Source organism: Haplochromis burtoni, unplaced genomic scaffold, assembly GCF_018398535.1.
Source record: "Haplochromis burtoni strain Fernald_Lab_line unplaced genomic scaffold, NCSU_Asbu1 Contig_1, whole genome shotgun sequence".
Lineage (NCBI taxonomy): Eukaryota > Metazoa > Chordata > Actinopteri > Cichliformes > Cichlidae > Haplochromis > Haplochromis burtoni.
The window spans coordinates 4,965,928-4,980,981 of record NW_024582362.1 but is presented as its reverse complement, the minus strand read 5'-3'; the positions used below and the strand labels follow the sequence as shown (position 1 = coordinate 4,980,981).

Genomic DNA, 15,054 nt, shown 5'->3' with positions numbered 1-15,054 from the left:
ACACAATTTAGTTCTCATGGAGACTGTGTTAAGTCAGTCATCCTGGTGTTTTCATTGGCATCCTGCTCTTCAGGTAAAGGATCGTACTGTCGTCTATAGAGCAGCCGTGTCACCATCGTCATGATGAACATCTCCATGATCAGCAACTGCTGGCTCATCACTGTGAAGGCAGAATAAGGACACAAAGAAGCTCAGCTGTCACAGGGTTACTGGTAAAAAATAAGGATACTGATGCATGCTAAATATGATACAGTTGGATTGGGACTGCTTTTTTTTCTTATTTTGGTTCTGTAAATTACCCACAGTGACTTTAGATGAAACAACTCAGATGCAGTTGAGGTGCAGAATTTCAGCTTTAATTCAGTGGGGGAACAAAAAGATTGCCTAAAAATGTGAGGAACTAGAGTATTTTTTAACACAATACCTTCATACCAGGGGCTCTAAAGTAATTGTACAAATTAAATAAGTGAAAATAAAATGTTTATTTTTAATGGTTTTGCTGACAATGACAGCCTGAAGTCTTGAGCTCATGGACATCACCAGATGCTGGGTTTCCTCCTTTTTATGCTCTACTAGGCCTTTACTGCAGTGGCTTTCAGTTGCTGTGTGTTTGTGAGCCTTTCTGTCCAAAGTTTAGTCTTCGACAAGTGAAATGGATGCTCAACCAAGTTAAGATCAGCTGACTGACTAGGCCATTCAAGAATACTCTACTTATTTGCTTTAATAAAACTCCTGAGTTCCTTTGGCGAGTTTTGGGTTATTCTCCATCTGTATTTTGAAATGCCGCCCAATCAATTTTACTGCATTGAGCTGGATTTGAGCAGACAGTATGCCTCTGAACACTTCAGAACTTATGCTGCTTCTGTCCTGTGTCACGTCATCAATAAACACTAGTGTCTCAGTGCCACTGGCAGCCATGCACGACCAAGCCATCACACTTGCCTCCGCCGTGTATTATAGATATTGTTTGCTTTGGATTCAGAGACATGAGGCGTTTTACGCTTCTCTTTGCTTTTTTCTTGCCATCATTCTGGTAGAGGTTGATCGTGGTTTCATCTGTCTAAAGAATGTTTTTCCAGAACTGTGCTGGCTTTTTAAGATGTTTTTCTTATTTTATTTTATTTTATTAGCAAAACCCAAATCTAGTCTTTCTATTAATGAGGCTTATGAGTGGCTTGCAGCTCGCAGTGAACCCTCTGTATTTGCTTTCATGCAGTCTTCTCTTTATAGTACACTTGGATATTGATGCGCCTACATCCTGGAGAGTGTTGTTCACTTGGTTGGCTGTTGTGAAGAGATTTCTCTTCACCATGGAAATGACTCTGATCATCCACCACTGTTGTCTTCTTTGGACGTCCAGGTCCATTTTGCATTGTTGAGTTCACCAGTGCGTTCTTTCTTTCTCAGGATGCACCAAACTGTACATTTTGCAACTCCAAATATTGCAGCAATTTCTCAGATGTTTTTTTCTTCTTCTGTTTTTGCAGCTTAAGGATGGCTTATTTCACCTGCATGGAGAGCTCCTTTGACCACATTTTGTCTGTTCACAGCAAAATCTTTCAAATGCAAGAACCACACCTTAAATCAACTCAATTTATTTTATCTGCTTAACTGATAATGACATATTCAAGAATTGCCCACACCTGCCCCAATAAATAGCCTTTGAATTAATAGTCCAATTACATTTGGTCGCTTTAAAAAGAAGGTGGCATATGCTAAGGAGCTGGAATACCTAAACCCTACCTCCAGTTTGAATGTGGATACCCTCAAATGAAAGGAGTTTACACATTATGTCCAAGTATATTATTTAACTATGATCGAAATGTGTTTCAGTAAACACATACAAAAATAAAACTTGTGTCAGTGTCCAAATATATATGGAACTGTAAATATGTGGATGATTGGTCTGACTGGATAGATGGATGTAAACTCACTGTATCCTCTGATAGATGAGGGGAAAGGTGGAGAGCAGGCGATGATGCCATTCATGCCCAAGATGTTGATAATAGCTGTCTGCAGCTGGGTAAGAATCAGGAGCAGCTAACGACACAAATGAAAACATATAAGGACTAATTGTAGTTGCAGCTTGTGTTATCCTGGTAAAACAGTCTTTCAAATCTGTTATTAGTCTTTATCCAAAAAGTGTGCACATGTGCTTGATCAGCGTCTTACCTGATACATGGCGTATTTCGGGACGATCTTTATTGTTCGCAGGGTGTTCTTCAGGTGTATAAACGTGATGCCAACAGGCCACAAACCTGTGATTGTCAAGACGCCTACAAAACAGTTGATCCATATTGCATCTCCTGTAGCACTTACCTGCAACAACAACACACACACACACACACACACACACACACACACACACACACACACACACACATTTTATATAAAAATGGTCAAAACAGAGCTCGGTCATTGTCTTTAACATATGAATATGGTGATTTATCTTTTTCATACAAAATTGGAGTTATAATATTGGTTTAACAGTACTATAAGCAGAGCTTTGTCAGCTGACATGAGAAATGTCATGTAATTAATATATCCTTAGTATCCTTATTTTCTTATTATATTGTTTTATGTACTTTAATAATGAAAGTTTGTAGAGCAAGGCCACTTTTGACTCATAAACTAAGTGCTCAACCAGACTGAAAACAGGAAGTGTAGAGCTGTACAGTATATTAATAAATACAGGAAACCAGACAGAAAAGAGGAACTTTGCCATATAAGCAATGGTTGTATTGAAACTGTGAAGTATAAAGTACCATAATAATACCTATATGAGACACAGTTTATGATTCTAATGTGAGAGATCCTGCAACTGGCGTTTGGGCTGTGCAGGGGTCTCTCTCTTCCGGAAGATGATTGAATAAAAAGAAATATAAATGTTTTAACACACTATGAATCGGTTTTCTCTGTTCTATCATGGGGACAAAAGAATCAGGGTTTAATAGAAACTAACAACAAAAATACAGAAATGAAAACGGCTTTATCAGGATTTCAGGATAGTTTCAATTACATTTTACTGTCACTGGGCACTTTGTTAGGAATACCAGTTCAACTGGTTACGTTGGGAGAGTTTAAATCCATCTTAACGGAACGAGAGAATAATTCTTTTAGTTAGTGTGATTGTTTTTATTGTCGCTCTTACTTCATCTGTTATTGTATTTTTTCACATGTCTGTACAGGATATTATGGTAAATGGCCTGCATTTGTATAGCACTCTACACTACATTCAGTCATTCACCCATTCACACACACATTCACACACAGGCAATGGCAAGCTACGTTGTAGCCACAGCTGCCCTGGGGGCGCACTGACAGAGGCGAGACCACCGGGCCCTCTGACCACCACCACCAGTAGGCAAACATGGGGTTAGTATCTTGCCCATGTATCTTGCATGCAGCGAGGAGGCAGCCTGGGATCGAACCACCAATCTTCTGATTAGTGGCTGACCTGCTCTGCCACCTGAGCTACAGTCATAATGAGCTATAATATACATATTATATTGTATAAGGACTAATAATAATTATGGGGATGTTCCTAAACACAAATGTTTAATTGGCCAATTACATTGCAGCAACTCAACTGCTATTGCACCTAGGCATGTAGACATGGTCAAGATGACCTACTGAAGTTCGAGCAACAGAGTGAGGAAAAAAGACGATTTGCATAACTTTGAATGTGGCATGGTTGTTGGTGCCAGACGCCCTGATCTGAAACTGCTGATCTTCTGGGATTTTCTCACACTAGGGTTTATAAAGAATAGTATCTTGTCTGTTCCCTGGGTTAAAATGCCTGGTTGATGCCTAGGTTTGGTAGTGAATTGCTTTGAATGGAAAGAAAGGCATCAGTAATTCAAAAGTGATACTTTTGTAATTCACACAGGCTCACCAAAATTGGACAATAGAAGATTGGAAATATGCTCTTTGGTCTGATAAGTCTCAATTCTGCTCTGAGATTTGGACAGCAGGGTCAGAATTTGGTATGAAAGACTGGATTCACCCAGTTCAGGCTGCTGGTGTAATGGTGTGGGAGATGTTTTCATGGCTGTCTTTGGGCCTCTTTGTACTAAATTCTACTAAATTGAGTATTGTTTAAACACCACAGCCTATCTGAGTATTGTTGCTAACTGTGTCCATCCCTTTATGACCAGTGTACCCATCCTGTAACGGCTGCTTTCAGCAAGATAACACACCATGCCACAAAGCTCAAATCATCTGAAACTGCTTTTTTGGACACAACAATGAGTTTGCTGTCCTCAAACACCCTCCACAATCACCAGATCTTAATGCAACAGAGCATCTTTGAGACGCAGTGGAACGGTAGATTGATATCATGGACGTGCAGCCAACAAATCTGCAGATGCTAACTGTGATAGAATCATGTGGATATGGGCCAAAATCTCACAGGAATGTTTCCAGGAGCTTGTTGAGGGCTGTGAATTAATGCAATTCTGTAAGAAAAAGGGGTCCAACAAAGTAGTAGCAAGTGTGTGAGTGTGTGAAGACTCTTGTGCCTAACAACATGTGATTTACTCAGAGTGGAGTTAGCAAAAGTAACTCTAGGTAGAAAATAATTCACTGTCAGACAGGTGGCTGAATCTAGATTTAACTGTAACAGCTTGATTTAAGGGAGCAACCATACGACTCAGTGAAAAAGATAAGTAACATAGACTATAAAAACTACTGTACTATAAAATGAGGCATGTAGGCAGATCAGCGATTTTGTTTTCTGTGATTTAGCTTTGAGCCAACTTCAGCTTTTGTGACTCTGCAAACCTCTTTCATGTACAAAATATTTCTAAACTGAAAAAAGGGACTATTAACCCTCTGTCTCTACAACAGGTCTGGATTACAAATTACAACTGCGGTTCCAGCTGTGTATAAAACGTCCAGAGCAACAGAGTATTTTTTAAATCATTTTCAATGAAAAAACTAAAGAAGCAAACAAGAAGCTCTCTGAGAGCGCACGCCCCCCTCAAAGGCTGCGTACTCAGCAGCATGACAAAGGTGTACTTTGATTACACAAACATTATTTAGAAGTGGGTAATGGATAACATGTATTGATTTTTAAATAAATGGACATGAGTAACTTGAGTTTACACACGGCTTAAAAGAATTAAATGAACTATTTTTAATCAGAGGATAGAATTAAGTCAGTTAAAATACTGGGACACCGATCTGGTCGTTTATGTAGCAGTTTTAGCTGCTTTGGTGTTCATGAAATGACAGTAACAGCAGGTGCACAAGAGATGAAACAATGAGACAACCACCAAGACAGGACTGCTTTTACAGATGGCGACCACTGAAAGATTTTTCACTAGATTTTGCATTTGGCTAGGGTCAGTATGAGGGTATACCTGGACACTACATAGGTTGCACAGGTAGTCCAAGTCCTCCAGGAGAGCACATCAGCATGTAGCAGAAGGTTTGCTATGTTTCAACAGCGTGCTCCTGGAATTTACATGTACATCTCTCCTAAAGTAATTTTGCAGGGTCAAAGAAAGTCCTTAACCCATCAGCAGGACTGGTATGTGCTCCTTTCTGCAAAGAGGAGCAAGATGAGCACTGCCAGAGACCTACAAGATGACCTCCGTCAGGCCATTGTCGTAATTGTCTATGACCAAAAAATCAGTAGCAGACTTCATGAGGGTGGCCCGTGGACGGGATGTCCTTTGAGCCCTGTGCTCACTGCCCAGCGCCATTGAGCCTGATTGAGTTTGCAATAGAATAAGAGAATTGGCAGGTCCATCTCTGTTGCCCTGTGCTTTTCACAGATGAGAGCAGGGTTACTCTGAGCACATGTGACAGATGTGAAAGAGTTCGGAGAAGTTATGGAGAACGTTATGGTGCCTGCAACATCGTTCAGCATGATCGGTTTGGCAGTGGGTCAGCAATGGTCTGCAAAAGCAAATCCATGGAGGGACGCACAGATCTCTACAGGTTAGACAACGGCCCCCTAACGTCCATTATCGGAGTGAAATCCTTGGACCCACTGTCACACTTCTGGTGCAGTGGGTCCTGGATTCCTCCTGGTGTACGACAATGCCTGGCCTTATGTAGCAATAGTACATTATGTTTCGGTCTAAACGACGCCTCCAGGTCCCAGCTGAAGCTGTGCAGGAGCTCAGTGATACTCTGGTCCAGATTTAGGAAGTAGATTCTCCAGAGCACCATCTTTCATCTCATTAGGAGCATGCCCCAATTAAAACAAAAATCCAAAAATCTAAACTAGATGTTCAGGCATGTAGACAAACTCGTGGGGGCCATTCAGACAACTGAGTACCATATTAAGTTGTTGCTTTAAAATTTGTGGGAAATCTGATGCATAATTTTTTTAATGGTGTCCTTGATGGGGTAATAATTTGATTGCTTCTATTTCTGTTTCAGAAGCCAAATTTTAATGAACCGTTAACGCAGCCCTGCTCTACACCATATAGGATTCTAGTTGCCCAACAGTCCTTCTTTCATGTATTTTCTATTTCATGATGTGCCAGATGTTTTCCGTTAGTGAAAGTTTTGGGCCTGCAGACAGGCCAGTTCAACACCTGGACTTTTTTATTATAAAGCCATCTGTTGTAATAGCTGCAGTATGCAGTATCTTGCTGAAATATTCAAAGCCTTCCCTGAAAAATACATCTGGATGAGAGTATATGTGTCTTTAAAACCTTTATATGTTTTTCAGCACTGCTGGCGCCTTACCAGATGTGCAAGTTGCCAATTCTACAGGCATTAATGTAACCCAGGGATGAGGGATGAAGGAATTTGAACTGAACACTGATAACAAGCTGGATGGTTCCTCTCCTCTTTAGTCCAGAGAATGTGGCGTCTATATTTCCCCGAAAAAAACAAAACAAAACACTTGAATTTTCCAGCCTTTTGTACCACATTCAAAATGAGATGATTTTTTTTTTCTAAAATGGTACGGTTAAGAAATTTGATGTCTTTTTAAAATATTCTATTGTGAATATTAAATTTGTTTGTGAGATTTTAAAATCTTTACACAGCACCCCAACTGTTTCAGAATTGGCTTTGTATTTGGAGAGATAGTTGTTTACATTTCTGTGCTTTCAACTCACATCCTTCACATGGTAGTTGTCGTTGGTGTAGAGAACAATGGAAAAGATGGTGAAGGCAGTCTTCAGGACGGCAAACTGGATGGAGCCAAGTTTGAGCAGGAAGAGAGAGCGTCTGGAGACGAAACAGAGGAAACCATTTCATTATCTGCTGATGACCCGGAATAATCTAACCTCTGATTTACAGTAAAAAACACAAAAAGTTCATTGTGCAGTTCCACTACACCTGCCCTCGAACATTACTTCAGGATGTCTGGAGCAATAAAGAGTTGGTCTGGACACATCTCTGTGTGCTGCTGGCATGTCAAGATTTGACTGCGGTTACGCAACCAAAACAACATTGTGCTTCTGAGGTGCATTAGTGGGGTTTTTTTAAAACATAAAAACGGGGCACAGTATAAGTAGCTGAGCATGCCCTGGCTTGATTGTCATCATCTTGCAATGCAGAATGAAGGCTTTAAAAGGATTTTTTGTTAACTTTGCACATTTGCCTGTCACTGCCTGGCAACAGTGTGGCCTCATTCCAAGAAACTACGTGGGAAGAAGATAATGCTTGTGTGGCCAAATATGTGGCATGTTCACCCATTTTCTTATTTGTTTAGACCCCTTGATCTTTTTGATCTTTGGCCTGGAATCTATCCTTTCTATACACTGAAACTACAATCAAGTTCATATTAGCAGAACTGGGAGCGAACATTTCTATCGCCATTAACTGTGAACTTTAATTGCAGCGGCTGTTCTGTCTGGTCATCATCTTTAGGCTTCAATAGTAATGCGTTCATAGATCGGCACTTCTCTAAGGGATGAAACTGAACTGGGACGCCAGGTCAGCTCTGTTCAGATAATGCATTCTGCAGACAGACAGACAAACCAGTGTGCGACTCCTGTATCTGATTAAAATGGCCAAATCAGAAAGTCCATTGCAACACATGGTGCCACTTGGCTTTTTTCTGCAAAACAGGGGGGTGATATGTCTGTTCTGTAAATGCTGCCCCACCCCGAACAAGTTGAATGACCAGTAGTGCAACCTGGATTCTGAGAACCAGACTGAAGCTCTAGTGTGAATTCAATGCTCTATGCAAAGAGGCTCTGTGTTTGTGTAATGTTTGAACGGGGGTGCAAACTACTTCAAAGCCACCCGCCATGGTCTGTGCTTCATTAGCATTCCAGGTTGTTGCCATCTGCCTGTTCTCGAGCAATTGCCCAATATCAAAGCATCGGTGGAAACATATTTGGAAACTGACCACCCTTCGCTGGAACTATTAAATGTGGACAGTAAATAAATAGAAACTACGCGCCACTTCAAGGCTATTCTTCCTTATGCGTAAAACTTCAATAAAATAAGCCTGGACTACAAGCAAACACGAGAGCTCATGCTTGATTGCACTGGCAAAATTGCTTTCAGATCTCTCTGACTGCTTTCAGAGAACTTTTGCGGATGTTGACATGTTCCTTTAAAAGCCAAATTTAGCCATGAGGTTTAATCTAGTTTATTTAATCTGGCGTTTATAGCCTTAAAGCCCCTTCTGCCCCTTCCTACCAAGGAGGAAAAAAATCTACCAAAGAAAAAGGCTCTTTTGCCAAGAATAACAAAAAACCAAGATCGGAAGACGTCCATCATCATCATCATCAGCAGCTTTAGTGACTATTCTGAAGATATGCATCTGCTGAGTGCTCTCCAGAAGTTAGTCACTTGCGTTTTAAAAAACAAGTAGATTTGCTTTCAGCTTACACGACAGTAAACTAAAGCAGAAAAGTGACGGTGTCACTTGTGGATTTACCGTGTGATGGCCACCTCTGGCAGGCAACAGCAGCAACAGCAACAAGGCCCCGTGCTGATCTTCAGTTTATATTTTCCTGCACGCTTCAGAAACGCCTCATCGCCACCCAACTCTTCCACCATCAGAATCAGGAACTTGAACACCACAATGGCAAAGTAACTACGGTGAAAGAGAGGCAGGTAAATGGAAACAAGGAACATGGGAATGAAATCTAGGAACGTAGGAAGAATAAGAGAAAGAGGTTTTTGGAGGAGGGCTCAGGAAGAGTAGTAGAAAAGTAAATGACACGTCACACAGTACTTAACAGCACTCCTGTTTTCAGTTTTTCTGTAGGTTCTGAGGTTAAAGTTTCACTATTATCTTTCACAGCAGGACTCTGCTGGTCAGAGAGACACACAGCACAGTGGGAAACGGAGGGTGAGTAAAAGAGAAGGGACGAGTGGGGAAAAAAAACAAAAACCCACCAGCCAGAGAACATATCAGTAAACAGGGTAGCTCTGGGGAACCACATCCCCAGACATGACATGGTGCCAATCGCCTGAAAAAATGAGACGAGCGTCAATTAAAGATCCAGGTATACGTTTGTGTCATCTGTTTCTTTTCTGCAAACTGTTCTCACCGGTGCTGCTCCATTCACCCAGATGATGAGACTCTTCTTATTGGCAGGTACTTTCCTATAGATGTAGATACATTCCTCTAAGAAGACCAGCAAAGAAACTGTTGCCATGAAGGTCAAGATGCCATACAGGATGTAGTCAAAGACACCAAACCCTGAAATTAACAAAGGAAAAGGAAAATAAATTTGCTTTCATTAAATCTGAGATGGTCGATGTGATCTTCGTCAGCTGAACTATGGACACGCACACACTGATAAGCACTCACTTATATCCCCGTGTGATGTCTGTGTTGTGTGCGTAAGGTCGGGGGACGGGTTCGTTCCACTGCAGGGCAACCTGTCACTGCATGTGGCGAATAAAATGTAAACTTGATTCTCCTCATGGGTATTGTTGCTGATATATTTTTTACCATTTGCTCAAAATACTACCTGCAGCTGAAAATGTTATGTCAAAGTGTTACCCTGATATGGCAACATGAGAAGCTAAGTGCTCGCATGCTGTTTAGAGGAAAAAGTCCAATTAGGTTTGATCCTGTAAACCACAAGAGCCCTCTGATGTCAAAGAGATCAGTCAAGTGTGACTGCTGCCCAAAGTCTCCTCCAGGATGTCCCAAAGGTTCTCAGTGGGCCGAAGAGAAACGTGATATTTCATGTTCCCTGAATCACTCTTGCACAATTTGAGCCCAGTGAACTCTGGCTTTGTCTGAATCTAAATATGCCTGTGCCTGTTTGATTCAGTATATTCACATGAGTTCACATCACGCAGGACCTGTCATGGTCCTGTCACATCAACACCGTGGTGAAAAAGGCCCGACAGCGTCTCTACCACCTCAGACGCTTGAGAGACTTCCAACTGCCCTCCAAGGTGCTCAGGAACTTTTACTCGTGCACCATAGAGAGCATCCTGGCGGGAAACATCTTAACCTGGTTCGGGAACAGCACCATGCAGGACAGACGAGCTCTACAGAGGGTTGTGCGGTCAGCTGAGCGCACCATCCGCTCCGAGCTCCCTGACCTGCACTCAATCTACAGCAGGCGGTGCTGGACCAAGGCCAGGAAGATCGTGAAGGACCTCAGCCATCCCAACAACAGACTGTTCTCTCTGTTGAGGTCAGGAAAGCGATTCCGCTCCCTGAAGACCAACACAGAGAGACTGAGGAGGAGCTTCTTCCCGCAGGCGATACGGTCTCTCAATCACACCACCACACAGTACTGACCCACACATATGGTTCTTACACACACACTGGACTTTCTGGACTTTGTTTTTGCACAACACTGGTCACTATATTCTTCATTTCCGGTTAATACTTGTACAGCTGCTGTTATTGTGTATATATTTATTTATATTTAATTTCTTCATACATTCTTATATAGTTCTATATTGTGTATTTGTATTTGTTGTACAGTTATTTTATTTTCAACTTTAATTTATATATTTTATCTTATTCTTCCCAGTTAAATTTACCCTTCATTCTAATTTGTGTTGTACAGTTATTTCATTTTTAACCTTAATTTATATTTTATTCCTTCCTAGTTAAATTTACCCTTTTTAATTTTTCATATTTATTTCCTATCTTATTCATAGCCTTTTCCTTTTTTGTTTTCTTTAGGTCACGAGCAGTTGTCCAAGCATTTCACTACATATCGTACTGTGTATGACTGTGTACGTGACAAATAAAATTTGAATTTGAATTTGAATTTGAATTCATATTATCAACTGAGCTCAGTTTTTTGGCCTTATTACACCGATGAACCAAGACCCGACCAGCTGACGCAGCCCCAGATCACAGCATCACCCACTGCACTGCACAGGCTTGTTCGATAGAATCCAGGCATGACAGCTGAGTATTGCTTCATCAGCTCTCCTCTGACACTGATGCTCCCATCACTTTAATCTTTATCAGACTACATGATCTTTTCACATCACTCCAGATGCCAACCTTTATGCTCAGTAAGGCTTTTTTTTTTCAAGCCTCACTGATAAGTACTTTTCTTAAGGCTCACAGCTGTTTAATCCCAGTTTGTGGAGTTTTCTTCATATTGTATATTGAAATGCTCTCATTTTCATAAACGTGAGCTCAAATGTGAGCTCTACAGTTGATTTCTAGATGTTTGATCACCTGCTATCTTTCCTAGTTTTAATAGTGTCAGAGAGTTAACCCAGTTTTAGTAGTTTCAGCAATCTTGGGCGTTTTCTTTGCTTGACACAGGCCAACATTTTGACTCTTCTGAAAATGATAAACATCTTATACCGCGACCACAGGATATGCCTACTGACACAGATGTTGAAGAAATGAGAACTCAGTGCTGAATTCAGCTGTTGTGAGGTGAATCATTGCTGCAGTAACTGTCCAGTGAAAGGCTCTTATCTGTTTGCTTAGTTAAATCCTGGCAATGGGGGGTTTAATGGGGGAGTGTATTACTAGGTTAATATATTTGTGGGCTTCTGTTTAAATGATTCAACAACCATTCAAATAAACTAAAGGCAAATACTGCCAGACCAAACCAAGCTCCTGTGGCTTTGCCCACTGTTAGGCTGTTGATATTCATCTTTGTGCTAGCAGAACTTACTTTGTAGTCAATAAACATAAGTGCCATCACAGACGTAAAATGAAACAGCAGTAGGTAAGCTTCTTGTAAGTTGGTTAATGATTCTGAAACAAGGTGCCATGCATGTGGGCAGGATTATGCACAGTGGAAAGTAGCAATGCGGGGCAAAGTGTAAGTTGCAGAAACATCCACAGCAGCTGGAAACCAGCAGCTAGAAGGTGTAATTACGGCTGAATTGTTCAAACTGATTTTTCACAGAAAGAACAGTGTGTGATAAGAAATCTGCAATCCGGTTTGTGTCTGAACAAGAATGGGAGGAAGGGCTGAGTAAAAGTTCCGGCATGCTGATATAATTAAGACGATTCTCGTAATATGTGTCATTTCTTCTCTGTTCATGGTTTTGAGCGCACAGGATAGACAAGAGACATTCGTTCGTTTATTTGTTTGCGATGAGGCAGACAGTGACTGAAATCTGGAGCATAAATCACAAATTCTAGCGGTATTTTAAGTGTTCTCTTTGACCACTCAAGCTACCATACGATGAGCCAGACATGCATGTGGCACCGTCTGGGTAATTCAGCAAAGTGGTGACGAGGCCACACGGTTTTACGCTCTCCTGCAGTGGATAATCAATCCTTGATTTTTGGGGCTGATTTTTGAGAATTAATTTAAAAAACAACAACAACAACAACAACAACAACAACAACAACAACAACAACATTACCCACTGGCCAATCATCTGGTTTCATTTTCTAACGTAATATTACACATCTTTGTAGCACATTTGCTGACTGAGACATGCAGTCTGAAGGACATTTATCTCAGCGCTACAAAAAATAAAAATTTGAAGTTTCAACAAAAAGGATGCAGCAATAATTTAGCGTAGAATCGAAGGTTAATTCATAAAAATAATTAAGGAAAATGCGCTTAGTATAAACTGAATATATATCAGGTAAATTTAAATGTAACTAGATCCCATTAAATGTAATAGTTAACACTGTTCTTATGTAAGCAAACCACAAAGAAGATTTACACGTAAATATTTAGTTAAAGTCAGAAATTTGGGCAAAATATTGTTTATTTTAGTGTGTCTCGTTGCTGATCATGTGTAGCAGTGCGCATGATCGAAAACAGACATTAAACACATTAAAATAATAAACACGTTTTTCAAAAAAGAATTTTTTAAAAAAAAAATCAAGAAAAAGAAAAGAAAAGAAAAAAAACGCCCTCGGGCCAAATGGAAGCCATCCACAGAATAAAACTGAAAGTGCAAACATGGCTCACACTTTCACGCTCTTATTATTGGGATATTGTTATTACAATAACAATATTAACTCCACATCTGTAGAAAGTTTTAAGGGGAATACAGTTTACCTTTGCTGTGCGGTTTGTCTAATTGTTCGCAGATGGGTTACAGTAATGTAAAGCGAATGAGGGGGAATCTGTAACTGTACTAAAAGATCACTTGCTGTACACTTCAGTGGTAGGGAAAAAACCGAGCAGATGTTGGCACACGCCTGGCTCTGAGACAGCGTCAAACTGAGCTTAAATAGTTTGCTGGGAGGGGGGCACGAGCAAGATACCATAAAACACGAATATGTTATCGTCTGTGTATTCCAACACAGTATTAATATGTAATTCTCGCTAAATCTATATATTATATTATATTATATTATATTATATTATATTATATTATATTATATATTTATTTTGTTTTATTTCATATGTCTGAAAAATCCTCACTTCAAAGTAGTGACCATCGTGCTGCAAAGGCGCAGCAACATAGCACAACTTCAGTCTTTCGTTCCCCAGTGTGGTTCAAAGACTTCCAGGAATCCCATTAAGTCCTAATGAAGTACAACCAGCAGTTTAGTTTCTCTGCTCCGCCACCGTTGCCAGGGCACTGCGACCCAGTGGTGCACAAAAACCCTCCCACCAATTAAAATTCCCGTGGATCTACTCTTGCTGCTCGTAGGGAGCTCTTGGGGGGGAACCGTGAAAACGGGCAAATCTGCCGTGCGGAACCCGCTTTACTCACTGCGGATGACATCCATGGCGAAAGGAGCGTCCTCCGTTTGACATATCGGGTCAGAGATAGGGAAGGATCTATTGCTCATGTTGGCTCCTGTCGGTGCCTTCTCGGTCCCCTTTCCATCCATGGACGCTCGATGCGTAAAAGTCCGAAGTGGCTTCTCCTGAGAGTCTCCTCAAACTTTTTAAAAGGGCATATCTGCTTCTCAGATACCCTGCAACACTCAGTCAGTGCAACTGGACCCCGCCTCCTTTGAATAACCGACAAGGGTGAGCTGTCTGCATCTGACGGGGAACTTACGCACAAAGGATGACTTTAAAGTAGTCCCACATTAAGAGACTCTTGCTTCCTTTGAATTGGTGCAATATTGATTTGCTCACCGTTTAGATAACACTGAGCTGATATGTGATTCCTGTTTGTGCCACTCGTTAGAATCAGGTGGCAATCTGGTTAACATATTCTGATTTGGATAGTGGTAGTTTGTGACCCCTTTTTGTAAATGCTGCTCACTTTAAACTTGTCCTGCGTCGTTGAACGCAAAAGCAGCCGTTCTCCTCTCCTGTTCATTATGACACACTCACATATATAAGGTGGAATCTGATAGAGGGTTAGCTATACTCACTTCACTGTTACTGTCAACTCTTCACAGATGAGGATTTGAGCTAAGTGGGAACATCTTTTATAATTTACTACAAAACAGTACCAAGGCAGTGGAGTTTAGGACGGAGGAGGGGCAGTTTGACAACATCAGGGCTGCATGTGTGTGTGGTGTCGGTGGTGGATTCTTTGGGATTTCTTTGGACTGAGGCGCCTACAAAGCACACACATCTTTCTGCTTTCACTTTTTTTTGCAATACTTTTGAGCAGCACTCAAAAGGCTGTTAAATATTTGAGACCACCCAGGTGGGTTTACAGCATCTGAACAGCACCAAATACAACTACAATGATAGGACGCCTCACTGGATATCTGGTTTGTTTGTTTTTTGGTTCAGGTAA

General features: G+C 41.0%; 1 protein-coding gene across 1 annotated transcript; it reads right to left on the bottom strand.

The window, feature by feature from the left end:
* Window positions 1-6: 6 nt before the first annotated feature.
* Window positions 7-14,405, bottom strand: slc51a (solute carrier family 51 subunit alpha). The gene is made up of 8 exons (XM_005912118.3): window positions 14,065-14,405; window positions 9,480-9,631; window positions 9,325-9,398; window positions 8,861-9,019; window positions 7,083-7,194; window positions 2,173-2,319; window positions 1,935-2,040; window positions 7-160 (listed from the first exon to the last, which is right to left on the bottom strand). Exons 1-8 carry the CDS (start codon window positions 14,183-14,185, stop codon window positions 15-17), a joined length of 1,017 nt encoding a protein of 338 aa, XP_005912180.1. The 5' UTR covers window positions 14,186-14,405; the 3' UTR covers window positions 7-14.
* Between the last annotated feature and the right edge of the window lie 649 nt (window positions 14,406-15,054).